The sequence below is a fragment of the Hypomesus nipponensis genome, chromosome 24 (assembly GCF_054491055.1).
Source record: "Hypomesus nipponensis isolate SF chromosome 24, ASM5449105v1, whole genome shotgun sequence".
Lineage (NCBI taxonomy): Eukaryota > Metazoa > Chordata > Actinopteri > Osmeriformes > Osmeridae > Hypomesus > Hypomesus nipponensis.
The window spans coordinates 8,908,770-8,928,153 of NC_140384.1; the positions used below are offsets into that span (position 1 = coordinate 8,908,770).

At 47.0% G+C, this 19,384-nt stretch overlaps 1 protein-coding gene across 2 annotated transcripts; it reads right to left on the reverse strand.

Moving 5' to 3' along the window:
• Positions 1 to 3,243: 3,243 nt before the first annotated feature.
• On the reverse strand, positions 3,244 to 15,586 carry fibcd1a (fibrinogen C domain containing 1a). 2 transcript variants are annotated; one of them, XM_084690418.1, is made up of 8 exons: positions 15,518 to 15,586; positions 13,198 to 13,211; positions 12,472 to 12,946; positions 11,320 to 11,479; positions 11,046 to 11,182; positions 7,542 to 7,638; positions 5,263 to 5,442; positions 3,244 to 4,028 (listed from the first exon to the last, which is right to left on the reverse strand). In XM_084690418.1, the coding sequence occupies exons 1-8, from the start codon at positions 15,584 to 15,586 to the stop codon at positions 3,763 to 3,765; spliced, it is 1,398 nt and encodes a 465-aa protein (XP_084546544.1). In that variant the 3' UTR covers positions 3,244 to 3,762. The 2 variants fall into 2 exon arrangements, with proteins under 2 accessions (XP_084546544.1, XP_084546543.1); XM_084690417.1 differs by lacking the exon at positions 13,198 to 13,211 and having other exon boundaries at positions 12,472 to 12,948.
• Between the last annotated feature and the right edge of the window lie 3,798 nt (positions 15,587 to 19,384).

Consider the following 19,384-nt stretch of genomic DNA (forward strand, 5'->3'; position numbering starts at 1 on the left):
GGTACACTGTCTCCCGACTTTATTATTCAACATACACGTTTAAATACGTTTGGCACTTAGCCTACTTTATAACTTCATACAATGGACGAACAAAAAAAAGTCAATTTTTGTAGGAGTTGCATTTAATAAATATAATTACATTAATTTTAATAATTTTAAGATCAGTCAAAAGTGGTTATTGTCCTTGAGTTATTACTTAATATGAACTTCTCCTCTATGCATCATACTTCTACAGAATTCTAGTTATTAGATTATAGATTCTTAGAATTGTGTTTTGTTTCATCTGTGGATGCTATAGTGTCGGTTACTTGAGCTTGCGGTCTTCATAAATAACCATCATAAAACACATCTGTCGACATCTACTTTGAAGTACTTTCGAGACAAGAGTGGGGTAAAGTGTGTTAACAAATTAGTTTTTCTCTTATGTTTTTCTAGAAACATGTCTAAACGTTGCAAAATATCTGTTATCATTGCAACCATGAAGCCTGTTGAATTCATAACGTTAAAAAAATACAGTTGTTTTGAAATGAATCATTTCCCAAACGCCTCCCCACCCAAGGCTGCACGACAACACAGAGAAAAGAATGCCGGGTGAAGCTCAACCGTTGAGTGGCCCACAACCAAAACCACAACAGCGATTTTTTTTCATCCAGTCATCCAGAAGACTAATGCAGAGTCTGTCCTATCAGAACAACTCAGTCCACAGCTGTTAGAAAGCCTTCGGAGTTGTCTCTGTTGTCTTTGTGGATTAGGAACAAACACCAACAGCGCAAAGGATCATTTTGTCATGGAAAGATTACTAATAAATAGCGTTTGTGAAGCTCAGTAACTCTATCCGTTGCTGTCTGCTCCCAGAGAAGGTGGGGGCCATGGGGGCTGGAGGAAGTTGGATATAAATGGATGCATTTCAGGAAAGCAAAATTCCTGTCAACAGTCCATTTTTCCGACCAAATGTGACATTCGATGCGTTCTCTCTCCCTCTCTGCTCCCCCTCCATCTCTCAGACTGTCATGCTTCATCACAGTCCAAGCTTGATGCTCTCTCTCCCACTGTCTGTCTGTCTCTCTCTCCCTGTGAAGAAGACGGAAGCAGAGTCGTACTGCGTGGTCGTGGAGGAGTTGGACCTCTGTCATGTGATGCTGTCTGGTGTGTGTGCGTGGGAAGACACAAACACACACTCAACACACTCCTCAAAACACACACACACACATTCAAAACACCTGACACACACATACACACTTGACAAGCATTTACTACACATCAGGGACCACACTATATCAGTAAAAAAACGAAACAAAGGTGCATATTTATTGAGATTACATTAAAATTCACAAAAGGGATCGGGGAAGTTAGGGTTCAGCTCGGTTACAGATACATAATCATCAACATTTATGGATCTGGATGCATCAGGCATTCAGATCTGGGAGTTTGAATGTAATTGGTGACAAGGAAAGTCACCCATAAGCTTAACACACTCTGAAGTTGTACATAGTACGTATTCTCATTCAACTGCAAGGTTAGAGCAGGATATATTTCACGGCCCAGTCAAGGTGTGTGGTACACTGTAGGAGGGCTGGTGAAGCTTCACAGACACATGGTCTCTCTGCTCTGGTCATGAACCGAGATACATGGGGAGAGATGATGCACTCAGGAGATACAACAGCGAAGAGAGATGCTTGGTTGGCCTCGCTTCCTAGGGGGAGTGTGTCTTTCTATGTGTGTGTGTTTGTGTTTAGAGAAAGCGAGAGAAAGAATGTGTGTGTGTGTAAGTGTGTCTGTGTGTGTGTTTAGAGAAAGCAAGAGAAAGAATGTGTATGTGTAAGTGTGTCTGTGTGTGTGTGTTGAACATTCAGCTGGTGCTGCTGAAGGACAAGTCCTATGAAACGCCTCAGAGAGTCAGAGGACACAGGGTAACAAATGAGCCTGCAGGTGCTCAAGGCTCCGTTAGATGGTGCTGCGACCAAGGCGGTGTCTCAGTCGTCCAGTCATCTCTCCCCGTCTCTCCCCCTCTCTGAGAGCCCCCTCTTTCCCTCTCTCTCCCCCTCTCTCTTTCTCTCAACCGTAGACTCTGTCTTTAAACTAACTGATGTCGTCCGGATGAAGAGATCAGATACTTTGCATAACATTAAGAGATTAAAATCTAATGATTACTTAAGCTTTGTGTAATTTAGTTTTTTTAGGTTTTGCCATTGTGTCTTCGATTTAGTGTTTTAATACGCCTAATCAACCCTTCAACTCATTAATCGTTAACAACACAATACATGCTCAACACATTACACATCTGATATATAAAACATGTTTAAGTTCCTTTCAGAAACCATTCAGAGTAAGTTGTTTTGATGCCAACATTTCCGCTACTAAAGTGCTCATATCTTCAAACATCCGACTGGACATTTCTGCTTCCCTCCAGCAACATAACTCTTTCAGATTATCATCAGCAGACTAAACGGAACATAAATATTTCTAGTCAACATTAGAACCTCCCCTTTCGTGTGTGTGCGTGTGTGTGTGTGTGTGTGTGTGTGTGTGTGTGTGTGCGTGTGTGTGTGTGTGTGTGTGTGTGTGTGTGTGTGTGTGTGTGTGTGTGTGTGTGTGTGTGTGTGTGTGTGTGTGTGTGTGTGCAGAACTCTTCCAGCTGAAGGGGTTGAGGAGGAACAGAGATAAAGACTAATAACAACACTTAGATAATAATGCGTCACAACATATCAAATAATAAATATAGATTTGATATAACAAGTAGGGAAATAAACTGGAAATCCTTGTAAGTATTTTTGTATCTGTTTTTGATAGATCGTGCCTGGCACAATGAAACCGGTGCAATAGCCCCAAAACATGCAAAACCCAGACAACCTGACACTCCAAGGCAGACCAAAGCAAACAAGCTCCGAGAGATAAACTGATTTCATGAAAGTTCTAGAAGTAGATCTTGAGTTATATCTGCCACTTTGGACGGATGCCGAGGGGAGAATTCAGATTCTGCTTCTTTAAATAGAGAACATCCTTCACGCTTCCTCGGTTTCAGCTCTCCGCAGCCTGACTGAAGACTAGGAGGGGGAAAGAAAGAGAGGGAGAAAGTGGGAGAAAAAGAGGGAAAGAGATAAAGAGGTAGAAACAGAGAGAGGGAGAGAGAAAGAGGAAGAAAAAGATGGAGAAAGAGAGAGAGGAGGGAGAGCGATAGGGGCTTGAGGGGGGCAGAGTGCAGAGCAGGGTAGAGCAGTACAGGATATTTACTCTGACCTTCAGCTTTTACTAAGTAAAATGTTCAGGATTTCTATTTAGAAAAGTAATTTACCAGAACCACAAAATCTTGCTCAGTCCATACCGATACATTAGGTAACTTCCACATAGACATGAGAGGACGAGAACAAGTTTACATTAGCTAAAACTAACTTGAGTTTAAGAGAAAGGTTATTTACAACATACTGACTGTCTGACTTGTGCTTGTGTGGGGTAAAGGGGATGTTGTGTGGAGCTGTCTAAGGCTCTATCATCACAGATGATTCAAATATCAACAGCCGGGGGTGCCGATTGGTCACATTTATTTAGAGTCCTGAATCTCAGCAGTGATGCCCATGTGGGGTGTCCTACTCTCTCATGGGTCGGGAGATGGTCATGTGAAGAGTCACTCTGTCGTCTTATTGGTCAAGAGGTGGTGTCAAATTTCCAACTGCCATCTCATTGGTGTATGAGGCGGTCATGTTAGGAATCCTTCTGCCTTTTCATTGGTCTACAGCGTGGTCATGTGACTGCATCCCTGCCGTCTCATTGGCTTTCGTCACGGGTGGTGGACCGGATCTTCATTTCGGTGAACTTGAGGGAGTACTGCCAGCCGGTCCAGGATGACCACTCAATGCCGTCGGCGTAGGACGTGTGCTGCCCGCGCAGGTACTGCCCGTTCAGGTTGGAGGTGTGGCAGTTACGGTACCACCAGGCGCCGTGGTAGAACGAGGCACAGTTGTTCTCTGAGTGGTCGTTGTCCTGGTCCTTGGTGGTGAACTTCATACCATTGTGTTTCAGCAGGGAGTCTCCTGGAGAGAGGGGAGGGGAGGGGAGGGGAGGGGAGGGGAGGGGAGGGGAGGGGAGGGGAGGGGAGGGGAGGGGAGGGGAGGGGAGGGGAGGGGAGGGGAGGGGAGGGGAGGGGAGGGGAGGGGAGGGGAGGGGAGGGGGAACAATGATCAATAGTCACCAATCAAAACCCACACAACTTCTGTAGCCTTCTGTATAGACCAGATAGAACATAGACTACAATGGGGACTGAATTCAAATACAAGTGTTTGTGTGTGTGTGAGTGAGTGAGAGTACATGTGTGTTTGTGTGTGGGTCTGGCCTGTATAATATGTCTGCCAGCCTGGTTAGAGATGGCCTTGTTACGTAATTAGAGCACAGATGCAGAGACAGCAAGATGGAGCGAGATAAAAAGACATGGAGAAAGAAAAAGGGAGAGAGAGGGAAAAAGAGAGAGAGATAGACAGAGCGACAGTTAGAGAAAGAGAGAGAGCAGAGAGAAATAGAAACAAAAAGAGACAGAGAGAAAGGAAAAAGAGTGAGTGAAAAAGAGATACAGAGATAGACAGAGCGACAGAGAGAGAGTGAAAAAGAGATACAGAGATAGAGTGACAGAGTGACAGATTGAGAGAGAGAGAGAGAGAGAGAGAGAGAGAGAGAGGGAGAGAGAGAGAGAGAGAGAGAGAGAGAGAGAGAGAGAGAGAGAGAGAGAGAGAGAGAGAGAGGGGACCCGAGAGAGGACCCCGCTGCTGCTACATGCTCTTCAGACAGAGTGTTTACATCTCAGTAATGATAAGGCCATATTAACATAACAGGCCAGTTGACGTCCTGCTGGAGACGTCCTCCTGACTCATTACCCACAACCTTCCCAGCGTCTAACCTCAAGGTCACCGCTCTGGACAGGCCAGCAGCAAGAGAGTGTGGGCTTTAGTTTTCAGTCTTTGTGTCAGAGTGTGTGTCAGAGAGTGTGTGCGTGTGTGTGTGGAGGGAGCATAAATAGCCCGCATGGTGAGCTTAGACTGGTAATAAACAAGTGGTACAGCATTGGGAGTATCCTAAATTGACTGGGATGATGTCATAGTACATCAGGAGTCTAGTTCTACTACAGTGAGTAAACTACAAGTATTGTTCTAGTACAGTTAGTCTACCAGGAGTATTGTTCTAGTACAGTTAGTCCACCAGGAGCATAGTTCTAGTACAGTGAGTCCACTAGGAGTATGGTTCTAGTGTACTAAGAGCACAGTGTGCATGTGAGACCTGCGGTTCCGGAGTATTCCGAGATGGTGAGGGGGTAGCCGTCCTCGTCCGGGTCCACGGAGAACAGGCCGACTCCGAAGGTGGCGTACTGAGCGAACGCAGTCCCGTTCTCAAAGTCCTCCAGGTCGATACGCAGCTCGTAGTTTGACTGGCTGGTCAGGGCATGCATCCTTCTTAGGCCTGAGCAAACACACACAGATGCTCTGATCAGACCCAGCCAATCACACACATCTGGGGTCATCGTGTGAGTCTGGCAGTTAGTCAGTTGGTGCAGCGTGTGTGGTACTTCATTCATCCCGAGGGGAAATGATCAGTTTGTCAGTTAGTTAGTTAGTTATTCAGTCAATCAGTAATTCAGTCAGTCAGAAAGTAACTCAATTACTTAGTCAGTCATCTAGTTAGTCAGTCATTCAGTTAGTTAATTAGTAAGTTACTTGGTTTGTCAGTCAGTTATTGAGTTAGCTAATTAGTTACTTAGATTGTTAATTTTTCTCCTCCTTCTCATCCCTCCTAGTTGAATGTTCCTCGCCTCTGCTGCTAAGAGTTTGTTCACAGCGAGCTTTCTACGAATATCTCAAAGCTAAGACATTAGCATTAGAAAGCATCAAGCCGTAACCATGGAGACAGAGCAAGACTAGAAAACCTGGTAAAACCTGCATCTCCCTGTGAATTCACTTAACTGTTTAACTTTAATTGGTTCCCTTGAGAGTCTCCTGGTAAATTGCAACAGCAGGTTTTAAGAATCAGCTGCTAAACTGAAATACCCAGGCTGTTTTACTGTAAATAGGTTTAACTAAACACCTTTGTGAGTGCACATGCACACACACGAACACACATCCCTCTCCTCACCTTACCTTCTCTGTCGTTTTTTCTTCTCTCATGCGCTTTACTTTCTCCTCCTCTCTTCTTTTAATGACAGTTGCCTTTCTTTGTCTTTTTGGCTTGTGACATTTTATTACTTTCGCTATTCTGACAGTACAGCACTTTGGTGGCAGTTGTTGTTTTTAAATGTGCTTCATGAATAAACTTGACTTGACTCCTCACCTCTCCACTCCTCACAGCCCAACTGGCAGACGGTTAACAGAAGGTTATACAACGAAATACACCTGGCAGAACAATCAACCCTTTGAAAATATAAAATCCTTGAATTCCTAACAAATTCTTTCAATTAGTGTACAGAGGGTGAATCATTGTGGTACCACATGGGCTGAAACGAACCAACAGTCAGAACAGGCACCTAGTCAATGATGGACTCATAAAAAGGTGCAAAGGGTTTGGATATTTTTTGGATATAGATGTGTGCAGATGTGCTTGGTGGTAACTAAATGATTAAGAGGGTCTGATGGAGTTAGTTCACTTTGATGGAATCTTTGTTTTAATTGGTGTTTCCAATTCCAAGGAGGTAAGGAGAGGATGGATGAAGAGATAGGGGGGCACAGGGAGGGAGGGAAGGAAGAAAAGGAAGGAGAGAGAGGGGTGGAGGAGAGGAGGGGCGGAGGAGAGGAAGTGGAGCGAAGCCTGTAGATCCAATATAGATCAAGACCAACACACACACAAACACACACCTCCACAAGCATGTACTCACACACACACACACACACACCTCCACAAGCATGTACTCACACACACTCTCACAAACGCCCTGGATGTGCTTGGCTGTAGATTGTCTTCTAATGTTTAAACCACATCGGCATGCTGAGGGCAGATCACATTCTTTCCAAGAGAGCACAGCACAACTTCTTTTCCAAATTCAAATGACTGATTAGAAAATAACAGATAATAGAATGTACTTCGCAGTCGTCTTCTGGTAGGTCAGAATGAAAATGAATATGCTGATTAACTACAAAAGGAAAATATGGGGCTGCAAATGCAACCTCGCTCTTTGATGACTTAAAATACTCATATTAATATTCATATCTCCCCTCATATCGAAATAACACTGATATCCACAGATTCTCAGCTAATTCTAATGCAAACCTAGAAGATGAGAATTTCTTATTAATTTTGAATGTGAAATGAACAATTGTGTGCATGTATGTGTGGAGGCAATGCTTTTGGTATTTACGGTGATGATGTTCAAATTTCTAAATTGTGTGTGTGTGTGTGTGTGTGCAGTGTGTGTGTGCCTGCATATAGTGTGTGTAGTAGAAGTTGGTTTATTCATCCTCGAGGGGAAAATGTGTGTGTGTGATGTGTTTGCGCTTGCACTACATGTGTGTGTCTAAGTGTGTATATGTGTGTGTATATATATATATGTATGTGTGTGTGTGTGTGCTTACCTAGCCAGTGCTCCCCGGTGATCTTACCAAAGCCCTCCCGGTAAGCTGCCCAGTCCCGGAAGAAGTTCACGGCCCCGTCCTCGCGCCGCTGGATCACCTAGGAGACGACGACACGCGGTCAGCAACACGAGACGACACAGCACTCTGACCTGGACAGCCCGTCAGCTGACCCTGGACACACACCGCCACGCGGGTCCTGACCCTGGACACACACCGCCACCCCTGCGCTTCACACAGCGGCTGAGAGAGGCTCAGCATCGGGGCTGTATTAGTGGAGTGTCCTGCTCTCTGGTGACCATTACTGCCTGAAAGCCATCTGTCACACACTCAACTCCATTACCGCTTCTGTCCATCAGGCTTCATGGTCGCGTCTCTCTGTTTGTACGTAGGATTGCTTCTAAAACTACACACGCCCTGCGGCCAGGGATGAAGAGATGGAAGAGTCAGGATTTGTCCTTGGTGTTCAAACACCCACTGACCAAATGTGAACATGAAAGCCTCAGCCTTAGGACTCAGGCTGTGTGGTGCTTGACCAGAAGATACAGAAGCTCAATCGAAAGATCGTCTTTTAGAACATGCTCCAACAGAACACACCTCCACTAGAACGTAATGTGCTTCGATTAGAGCACACCTCCGCTAGAACATGTACTGTGCCTCTATTAGAAGTGACCTCCACCTTCAAACAAGGCAGGTGGAGGTTTGGAGATGTTTTTTCGAGGAACATTTACCCAGGTACGGGAGGTGCACAGTATAATTAATGTGGTTGCTTGTTTGTGTGTGTTTATGTGTTTGCGTATGTGAGTGTGTGTGGGTGTTTGTGTTCGTGTGTGTTTGGGGTGTGTGTTTATATGTGAGTGTTTGTGTGTGTGTGTGTGTTAGGGGAGTTTTGGTTGAGCTGCCCACCTCAGTCTGACCTTGGAGTGAACAGATCAGAAAGAAAAAAGATTCTGTCAATAAAACATAGCAGGTTTTTGAACAGAAACACCTGAATACACTATTCATGGAGAGGAGGCTTAAGACCAAGCAAAGAAATCTCTTACAGCCTGATAGGAGAGAGAGAGAGAGAGAGAGAGGGAGAGAGAGAGGGAGGGAGAGAGAGAGAGAGAGAGAGGAGAGAGAGAGAGAGAGAGAGAGAGAGAGAGAAAGAGAGAGAGAGAGATTGTGTAAGAGAGAAAGTAAGGGAGAGAGAATTGGGGGAGAAAATAGGAAGCCAAGAAGGTGAATTGTAGCTTGTCCCCTTGAGAGAGAGAGAGATAGAGCATAGCATAGAGATCCAAACAGAGAGAGAGAAAGAGAGAAGCATAGAGATCCAGACAGAGAGAGCGATGGTTGAGGGGGTGAGATTGATGTTGGAGGCCACGGGACACCTGTGATAACGCAGAAGCAGAAAGTGCTGACTCGGAGCTCTCGTGTGCAGGATACACATCCTTGAGATATATGTTACCGTGGGAGCCAAGCTAGGGACACACACACGGACACACCCACCACACACTCAAAACTGTTCACCTATTCAATAGGACACAAACACAACCCCCCCGCCCCCCCCCCCACCACCACCAAAGGACCCTGACATCCATCAGTGACCCAGACAGACAATAATACCAGTTATTTATGTGTCAGTGACACAGCAACTCAGAGATGGAGAGACATCCTGTTTTCCGGCTGCTGGTGCCCACTAATGGGGCACTAATGGCTCCTCGTTTATCCCATCCTGCTCTGCTCTTCACCATCGGAGGGTATCGTCTGGGGCTACGGAGGGGTGTTCCCTAAACTGGCCCCTGACCTGCCCTGGCGCCAGCTGACCTCTGACCCCAACTCTCCAGGTTAGGCTTCACAACATTAACTACAACATCAGTGTCAGAGAGAACCAACACCCCACGTCGCCAAACCTGGCGCCCCCGGCCGGTCCTGCCCTGCTCCACTGACCTGCCGTGATCTCCCATAAACTCGCATAATCTCCTAATCTAATCTGTCAGATCCCTGTCTCTCTGGAACCAGGAGGTGTCACCCCAAAGCGGCTTGCGGTGCCAGATCCCAGATTTGATTGGCTGATAGAGAGGAACTGTAATTACCAGGAGAGCCAGACACACCTGGGGACATCCTGCAGCCAAGACTAGTTAGGAGACTGGCTCTGAGGGGTAAAGCTGCAGGTCAATCTGTCATTAGATTGACAGGAGGTCGACTGTGTGTGTATGTGTGTGTAAGTGAGTTTATGAGAGTGTGTGTATGTGTGAGTATGAGTATGTGTTTGTATGTGTGTATATGAGTGTGTGTGTGTGTGTGTGTGCGTGTGTGTGTGTGTGTGTGTGAGGAGTGTTACGGTGGGCAGGTTTGGCTTCTTTACTCCTAACAGGAGCAGCCTCAGGAAGGTCTGGGCTCAGGAGGGATGTAGGGACCAGGGAGTTCAAGGCTCCTGGTAGAAGCAGATATGTACACACATGAAAAATACATCTATCCTCAGAAAAATACAACAAAATGGCTTGAATCGTACATCCGACTGACAACTCTACAATTCCATTGTCGGGTGGGGATAAATATTTCAGCTCCAGTTCTTTCTGGAGTCGTATTGAATAATGAATACCAGCTGTTTAGATCCCCTCTCTCCCATCTTATGCTCTTCAGTCTGATTGCCCGGGTAGTTGTCCTGGAGACGAGGGAGGTTTGAAATCTTGAGGATTAGATGTCTGGTCTTTCAGAGAAGTGAAGCACTGCTCGCCTCATAACGTATGTACGAGAGAGAGTAAGTGTGTGTGTGTGTGTGTGTTTACTTGTTGTGTATGTTTCGGTGCCTGTTTTAATGTGTGTGTGTATCAGTGTGTTTGATTAATACATATACATTTATAAGTTCATTCATATATATTGTATATTTCAAAATTGTTTAATTTTTAGATTGTTTAGTTCTTAGAATTAGACTATTATACTTTTATAATTTAAGATCCGTTTATGTTTATTGTTTGCACCTTCCTTGTCATGTCCCCGGTCAAGGCCAGACTCGGTTTTAGTCTGTTTCTTCCAGGTCCAGTCATCCATTCCACTTCTTCACTCCCTCCCGGTACTCACCTCACCTGTGGCTCATTCCCTCATCAACACCACAGCTCTTAAACCCCGGATTGTCATCCACTACTTACCAGTTTGTTGAATCACCGACCCCCACGTCTGTATTCCTGGCTTTCCGTGTTTTTGACTAGTCTACGCCTGTGTTTGTGCTGACCTTTGTTTCTGTTCTACCACCAGATCACCGCTTCCGGTCCTCCAGTCCTACCAGTACCCCGCTCCACCATCCACTAGCTACCCTCAACCATCCTCCCCATCTCTCTCAAATAAAGTCTGCGCACATCCAGAACCTTGTGCGCTTGGGTCCTCAGTACAGCCTTGACATTCCTGCCACAGTCAATTCTGTATTTGTGTAAACCTACATGGCGCAACCCAATTCTGATTCTGATTGGATGTGTGTGTGTGTGTGTGTGTGTGTGGGAGGAGCCTGTGTCCCTGTCTGAGGCTCACCGTCCAGCCCCCCCCTTCAGTGGTCATGTCACAGTACACCTGGAAGCCGGCAGGGTCGTGTGTGGGGAACACGGAATAGATGCCGTCTTCTCTCAGTCCGCTGGAGAACAGGTCACTGCAGTCACGAGGCCTGGAACCTGGAGGAGACACACACACACACACACACACAAACACACACACACACACACACACAAACATGTAGAAACATACTTGTTCAACACGTCTGTGTATGTTTGCATGTGTCTAGACGGGTTTCTATTGTGTGTGTGTGTACCGTTGGCGCAGCCCTTGGGTCTGGCACTGCGTACAGGAGCTCTCTGCAGGTCGGCCTTCAGACGGCTCCTCAGGTTCCCCGTCTCCTTCTGCATGGAGGTGAGGGCCTCGTTCACCGAGTTCACCATCTTCACCATGTTCACCTGGCTCTCTGACAGCAGCTGCATTAACACACACATTCACACACACACACACATTAAAACGTACACGTATCAACACACACATCAATACACACAAACAATTATATATACATATACTGCAACACATATATATACGAATACAAAGATAAAGCGCTATGCAAAACCTCTACTGTAGCACTCCCACACGCTCTGTTTCTCTCACTGGATGGCAGTGTGTGTGTGTGTGTGTGTGTGTGTGTGTGTGTGTGTGTGTGTGTGTGTGTGTGTGTGTGTGTGTGTGTGTGTGTGTGAGAGTCTCAGTTGGACACTGACAGTAGGCAGACAGAACACATCAGTTCATCCTGAGAGTGTGTCGGTGTGTGTGTGTGTGTCCTTAAGGACGTGTATCAGATCATGGATAATGAAAGGAGGGCTATAGGGTGTCTCCTGGTCTCATTAGCTTCCATGCTCCTCTGCACACACAGCTTCCTGGGGTCCAAAGGCACTCAAAGGACACACACACACACACACACACACACATATATAACACCCACACAACCACACACACACACATACACAACCACGCACACACATAGGGTGTATCGCTATTTCTATTCAGCGGGACATGAGAATCTGTATTATTGATTCAGGAGAGAGACATCCAGAGTTTGATGGATGCAAACTATGCAATCTCACACTGCTTCTACAGATTCAACCCCCCCCCCCCCCCATGCCCAAGTGTGTGCGTGTAGTGTTTGTATGTGTGTGTGAAAGTAAGCATGTGTATCCTTGTGTGTGAGCGAGTGCATCCTTATGTGTGTGTGTACGTGTGTGTGTGTGCGTGTGTGTGTGTGCGCGTGTGTGTGTGAGTGAGTGCGTGTGTGTACGTGCGCGCGCGCGCGTGTGTGTGTGTGTGTGAGTGAGTGCGTGTGTGTGCGTGTGTGTGCGTGTGTACGTGTGAGTGAGTGAGTGCGTGTGTGTACGTGCGCGTGTGTGTGTGTGTGTGTGAGTGAGTAAGTGTGTGTGTGCTCCACCTGTATGAGCCTCCCCTGCTCTCCCTGCAGGGTTCCCAGCTCCTGGCCCAGGCTGCCCTGCCCTCTCCTCAGCTCTTCGTTGTCCTGCCTCAGGGTGCTGGCGTGGGCCGCCAGCTTGGCCACCTCCTCCGCCAGCTTGACCAGCAGCGCGCGCTCCTGCCCCTTCCCCGAGCGCAGGTCCGAGTCGTGGTCGCTGAGCGAGCGCAGCAGCGACGTCTGCACGCCCTCCAGACGCAGGAAGTTGCCGTTGTAGTCGGGGCAGTTGGGGTCGATGAACACGTTGATGCGCGAGCCGTCGCCCCTGTCGACCGTCACCAGGGCGCTGCCCTCATCCTGATTGGTGGAGACGACGGGCGCGCCCCCGAGACTGAGGTTGGGGATCTGGTAGTGGTTCATGAGCAGGATGGCGCCGGTTACTGTGACAGCCAGTAGGACGACTACGAAGAGGAGAACCGTGCAGAGGAGGTAGCTACATCTCTGGAGGAGAGGGGGGGAACATTATTAGCTATGATGATGTGTGTGAAAGCGACTCTAAAGGTCTCTTTCTCTGTAAATAACAAGCCCATTACAGACTGTCTCAAGTGCATGGCTCTCTCTGCAAGTGGGTGGAATATGAACAGTCATATTCACACACACACAGGAGCACACGGACAAACACACACACAAACACACAGACACTAGCTTTCACCATTAAACGCAAGAGATGATTTTCTGTTTTCTTCTGACCCCTTCCATTTCCTCTGAGGCTCTCTGCTCTCCTTCCACCCCGTCCTCTTCCCTCATCTCGTCTCGTCTCCTCCCCTCCCTTTCCTTTCCCTACCAGTCGTCCCCTCTCCATTCCATTCCACTCCCCCCTCTCCTCTTTTCTCTTCTCCTCTCTGTACGTTTCTCCTCCCCCCAGTTCCCCATCTCCTCGTATCTAGTTTCCTGTAACCCAGACAGACAGACAGACAGACAGAGCGTCCGGAGACCAGGGGATGAGTAAGGGCAGGGTGGCTGACGAGATGCCTGGCCTCAGCCTGCCTGCCTCACTGTTCATCCGTCTGCATATCCATAACTCCTGCAGGAGAACACAACCCGGGGGAAATGCTTGGACACCAGAGCTCCTGCCTGTGAGGAGACACCTCCGGTGTCAGCGGCCCCGAGCTGCTCTCGGAGCCTCACGCCACGGCTCAGTCTGGCAGGAGAGCAGGTGCTGCAGATTACACTCCCCGCAATCTGGCTAACAGCCTGATTCAGACACCTTTCCTCCTGGCTAGCGACTGTCGCACGGACAGGTACACGCACAACTACAGATAGACAGACAGGAGAGATGTGTAGTTTGGTATGGATATGTAATTTTACAGAAACTGTGTGTGTGTGTGTGTGTGGTTGGGTAGTGAGACCAGCCTTTAAATGAGGACTAAAGATGTGATTAGTACCCAGAGGGAATTTTGGTGCCCGAGGATCACTAATCCTCCTAGAAGGCAGATTACAACACCCTCAACTGTGTGTGTGTGTGTGTGATCCTATTCCAATAGGCTAGTCCTCATGTCAGTGTCAACCCTGTTAGATCAGGCATCAGGCACCTTCTCAACAGGTCTCCTACCCACAGAAACACCACAGCAATGCAACAGAAACACCAAAGAAACAACAATACCAACACCAATACTGTAGAAACATCACAGAAACACCACAGAAGGTGTAAGCAGATAGGAGGAGACCGCTTAGGACGGGAGAGAGGCAAAAGAAAGGAAGGATATTGAACAGGGAGAGAAGAGAGGGGACAAATCATCAACACACACACACTGTACACACACACTGTACACACAAACACACACACACTGTACACACAACCACATACACAGACTCCTATTAAAAAGCACATTAAACCAGCCATTTGTAGTAGAATTAAAATCTTCCGGGCGCAGGTTCTGTTGTGGTTGGTGAACCTTGAAATGGACATCATTAGGCTGTATTTTAGGTTTGTCCACTGACAACAGTCTGCCAGTAAGAGAAATATACAAACGGCCATTAACTGCTATAGTCAACAGCTCTGAAGCAAGTCAACAGACACTAAACAGTCAGCTAACCCCAAAACCAGTCAGCAGTCAAGATACAATCAGCAGTACAACAACTCAAAGACTCAAACCAGTCAACTGACAGTCAGTTGGTCATCAGTTAATGTTGGGGCATGTTGCTTCTCTTTTCAGCTGCTGTAAATAGGCCAGACCAAGAACTGTTTTCCTCCGTGCAGTGGATTAACAGTAAAGCTTGGTCTCATTAAGCTGCTGTGTTATTCTTGTAGCAGCTAAATAATCTACCCTCACCTCTGCATGCTGCGACTGTTATCTCAGTATTGATCTAAAGTGTGTGTGTGTGTGTGTGCATGTGTGTGTGTGCGTGTGTGAGTGTGTGTGTGCAAGTGTGTGTGTCGCCTTGGTACACTGAACTGAATAACTCAATAGTGTTGCGCTTCCTTGGATGCATGCTGCTGTGGGCCCCATACTTAGCTGCATGTCCCTGTCACACACAGTAAACCAAACCAGCAAGAACAAGGGAAGGAATTACACAATCCATCCATCATATTGGGAACATGCAGCTGTGTGTGTGTGTGTGTGTGTGTGTGTGTGTGTGTGTGTGTGTGTGTGTGTGTGTGTGTGTGTGTGTGTGTGTGTGTGTGTGTGTGTGTGTGCGTGCGTGTGCCACAGCCTCCCAGCAGGACCTTTTTTTGTTATAAACAGAAAGAGCTGCAGACTGTAAATTTGACGACAGCAACTGACTGACTGGTCCTTTACAGAACAGATGAGTGACTGACAGGTCACTGAAGGACAAATTATTGACTGACTGGTACAACTGGACAGGATAATTAATTTTAATTAATGTTGAAATGTCACTGAAAATGTCAGTATTTACAGTGCTACTGATACTGATACTACAACAACAAGAACGAATGGTTGCTGAGAGGCTGGTTTTACTAACACTAAATTTATCATTTCGACTACAGATAACATTCGGGAAAGGGAGAAAAGAGAGGAGAGAGGAGAACTCTGCAGGAGATACCTACCGATTTATGCCGCGGTCCATCCTCGAGCTCCGAAGCGCTGTTCATGATTTTCCAACGTTCGTTTACCATTCTCTGAAAATCTTCAATCCGAGATTTGACATCATTGTTGACGTGAGGTGTAGTTTACGTGTCAATACAGACTGTGCAGGTTTAATTTAGTCCCACAAGAGAATATGTCAACACACAACGGGGAACTAAAATATTCCTCACCTGGCAGGTTGTTCTAGCCTAATACAGGCAGTCCACAAGGGTTAGTCTAGGCTACAACAGACATGTTGAAAGTATACATACATGTGGGACCTCCTGCAACGAATTAAAAAAAAACTCCTTTTCAATCCGCAACTGGGAGATGATATGTGTAGAGTAATCTCCTGTCTTGTTTCACTGTCCGACAGTCAGTCTGATGTCACAACTTCACACCGTCGTTTAATACTATTAAACCTAAATCCTAAACCTACCAACCGAACGAAGATATGAAAGATGAATGATTTTTACGAAAACGTAAAAATGTTCTTGAAGGAAAAGGAACTAGACCCGTGGCATCCAATCGAGGTTGGAAATGTACTCCCGAATTGAAAGTGCGATAGCTCTGTCTTTACTGTGCTCCCGCCCCCGGTTTATCTGATGTGAGAGAGTGAAACGGTCAGCGTGCGTCTTGAAGATTTTAGCTTGAGCTGTCTTGTAATGAATAGCACTGGTGTGTGTGTGTGTGGGTGTGGGTGTGTGTATGTGTGTGTGTGTGTGTGTGTGTGCGCGCGTGTGTCTGTGTGTTTGCATTTGTATGTTTAATGTGTGTTTACATCGAGGACAAGTGAAGTAAGTAAGAAGCCGTTACTCATGGATTGAGACCACCTGCCACGAGTTTCTATAGCAAGAACAAAACCTTGAAGGCAGCAGGTAGTCTGGTTTGTGTTCATGAATGGACGGTGTAGTGTTGCTGTTCCACACCATTACACCAACATGCCACAAAGTAACAAAGTTATTTTGAGACATCATTGCTGCAGTTTCTGCTTGACAAAAGAAAAAAAATCAATGCAATAGTTAATAAAAACGTTTAAAAAATCAATATAGAATCTAAATGTATTTTATGTTCCATATTTGCGAAAACAAGAAAATATCCAATGCAAACCATCCCCAACCTTTTTTAATTTATTCTTGGTCTAGTGTGTGGAGTGGAGTGGTCATCGCTGCTGGTTGAGGTGATCGTAGCCAGGTAAATACTCAGGTCTGGTGGGTCTGGTGTCAGACAGTGCTAGCTAGCCGCCAGGGACCATGGATAGACAGATGGAGCCCCAGATGGACTCCCTGGGTCAGCTGGACGTAACCGACCCATTGGCTGGACATTGAGTGGACACCGGCGGGTGGTGTGGCACAAGATGATTGGGGCGTTCTATTGGGAGTCATATGTGGTTTGGGTCTGGGTAAAGGGACAGGGACTTGGAGAGACAGTCAGTGGAGGCGAATCTGAGAATAACTCAGACTGTACCTGGCAGGATTACAGCTGACTTGCTGCGGGGGTCCAGCACCAAATTAGTCTGCTACACAAACATGCTCTGCATCTCATGCCTGCCTGCCTGCCTGCCTGCCTGCCTGCCTGCCTGCCTGCCTGCCTGCCTGCCTGCCTGCCTGCCTGCCTGCCTGCCTGCCTGCCTGCCTGCCTGCCTGCCTGCCTGCCTGCCTGCCTGCCTGCCTGCCTGCCTGCCTGCCTGCCTGCCTGCCTGCTTGCCTGCCTGCTTGCCTGCCTGCTTGCCTGCCTGCTTGCCTGCTTGCCTCAGTCTGTCTGTCTGTGATAGTATATGTATGCGAAGAGACAGACAGGCAGACTGACTTTTTTATCAACCCCACACACACACCCACACACACTAGCACACACACTAGCACGACTTTTACTGGGACTGCAGAGGTGCTTCACTAATATGAGATGACAGTCACACGGTGAATATAAAACTCTAGTGTCTGTCTGCGCTGACTGGGAAGTCACAGAAATCCTTATGGGATGAAAGGCATGAAGGCAGCAAACTTAAAATAGGAGGTGTAGAGGGGAGGAGGAGATAAGAGAGAAGGGGAGAGGAGAAGAGGAGATAAGAGGGGAGAGGAGAGGAGAGGAGGAGATGAGAGAGGAGTGGAGAGGAGAGGAGGAGATAAGAGAGGAGGGGAGAGGAGAAGAGGAGATAAGAGAGGAGGGGAGAGGAGAGGAGAGGAGGAGATGAGAGAGGAGGGGAGAGGGGAGGAGGAGATAAGAGAGGAGGGGAGAGGGGAGGAGGAGATAAGAGAGGAGGGGAGAGGAGAGGAGAGGAGAGGAGGAGATGAGAGAGGAGGGGAGAGGAGAAGAGGAGATAAGAGGGGAGAGGAGAGGAGGAGATAAGACAAGAGGGGAGGAGAGAGGAAGGGAAAAGGAGACAAGAGGAAAGGAAAGGAGAGGTGGAAGAGAGGAAAGGAGGAGAAAAAGGCCAAAGGATAGAAGAGAAAGATGGCAGAAACGTATGGTTTTCATCTAAACTTGTCAACATGTCAGAACTTAATTATATAACATGCGGTCCTGTGTACCACAGTTGGCAGGAAGCATTTCTGTGTCCATGACTCTGTGACCAAAACAACACCATATATTGCTCTATTATTGAAGCACTTAACTAGTCCATACTGTGATTGGACTTTATAATGTATTCATTTTGCAAACGCTTTCAGCCAAAGTGATGTGTAGGGGGGGATTTGAAGCTGCAACCACTTGATCTGTTATCAAATGCTCTACCAACGAACTATACCCGTCCTGAATTCAAGCCCAAGAATGTTGTGATAGTATCCACCATGCTGGGTCAAATCTCACACTGTCCTGGTCTAGGCTCTCTCTCCTCGTCCTTCTGCAGATGGATTCGACCTTCCGTACAGATGCAATCTGCTCCTCAATCACAACATGGTGTTGAGCAGATAATCTGGGAGTGATTAGAGACAGCCTGACCTGATATGGACCATCATATGTCACACCAAGACACAGACGGAGTGCCGTGTTTTAGAAGCATTCCGAACCATTCCATATAGAACCCTCTCCTGTTGGAACCCACGGCTGCAAAGTGCTCTCCGCTAGAAATCCCTTCACATTTACATTTAGTCATTTAGCAGACGCTCTTATCCAGAGCGACTTACAGTAAGTACAGGGACATTCCCCCCAAGGGAAGTAGGGTGAAGTGCCTTGCCCAAGGACATAACGTCATTTTTGCACGGCTGGGAATCGAACCGGCAACCTTCTGACTAATAGCTCGATTTGTCCGTCACGTCAGGTTAGTCCTTTCAACCCTTGTGCCGCCTTCGGATCACATGACCCAAAGGTTCACAACGAACCATCGTTGTGTTGACCCAATTTTACCAAATACAAAAACAAATAAAAAGCATTTTCTTTTGCGATGTGGGGGGGGGGGGGGGGGGTGGTCTGAGACAGCCCAACGGTTAAAAGAAAATGCTTCACTTTTGTATTCGGTAAAGTTGCTGCAATACGACGGTGGGTCACAATGACTGATGGGTCAGAATGACCCGAAGATAACACAGAGAAAGAGAGTCTCCATCTAGCCTGGCTTCCAGCCCAACTTAGCCCCGCCCACAACAAAAATGTATATATATTCTGACTAGAATTATGAGTATGACAATGTCAGGCTAGTCTCCATCCACACAGCTACTGAATGGGAGACGAAGAAGGCGGATGGTGACTCTGCAGAGTGGCCGTCAAACTCAGAGAGGCTGCGTCCTCTGTCAGATGATGTGACCTTTGACCCCTGAATGATCTGATCTCCAAGATGGCATGAAGCATTTCAAAAACACACAGAGGAACAGACTGGCTACTTGTGAGTGATTAGACAGGACCGTTCCCTGTGAATG

Bases quoted from the DNA above. Each gene is read 5' to 3' on its own strand.
- fibcd1a (XM_084690418.1), bottom strand. From the start codon at position 15,586: ATGGTAAACGAACGTTGGAAAATCATGAACAGCGCTTCGGAGCTCGAG. The intron at 11,183-11,319 runs GTACACACACAC...TGTCTCCTCCAG, and splicing joins ACCCAAGGGCTGCGCCAACG to GTTCCAGGCCTCGTGACTGC. The intron at 7,639-11,045 runs GTGAGCCTCAGA...GTCGTCTCCTAG, and splicing joins CTGAAGGGGGGGGCTGGACG to GTGATCCAGCGGCGCGAGGA.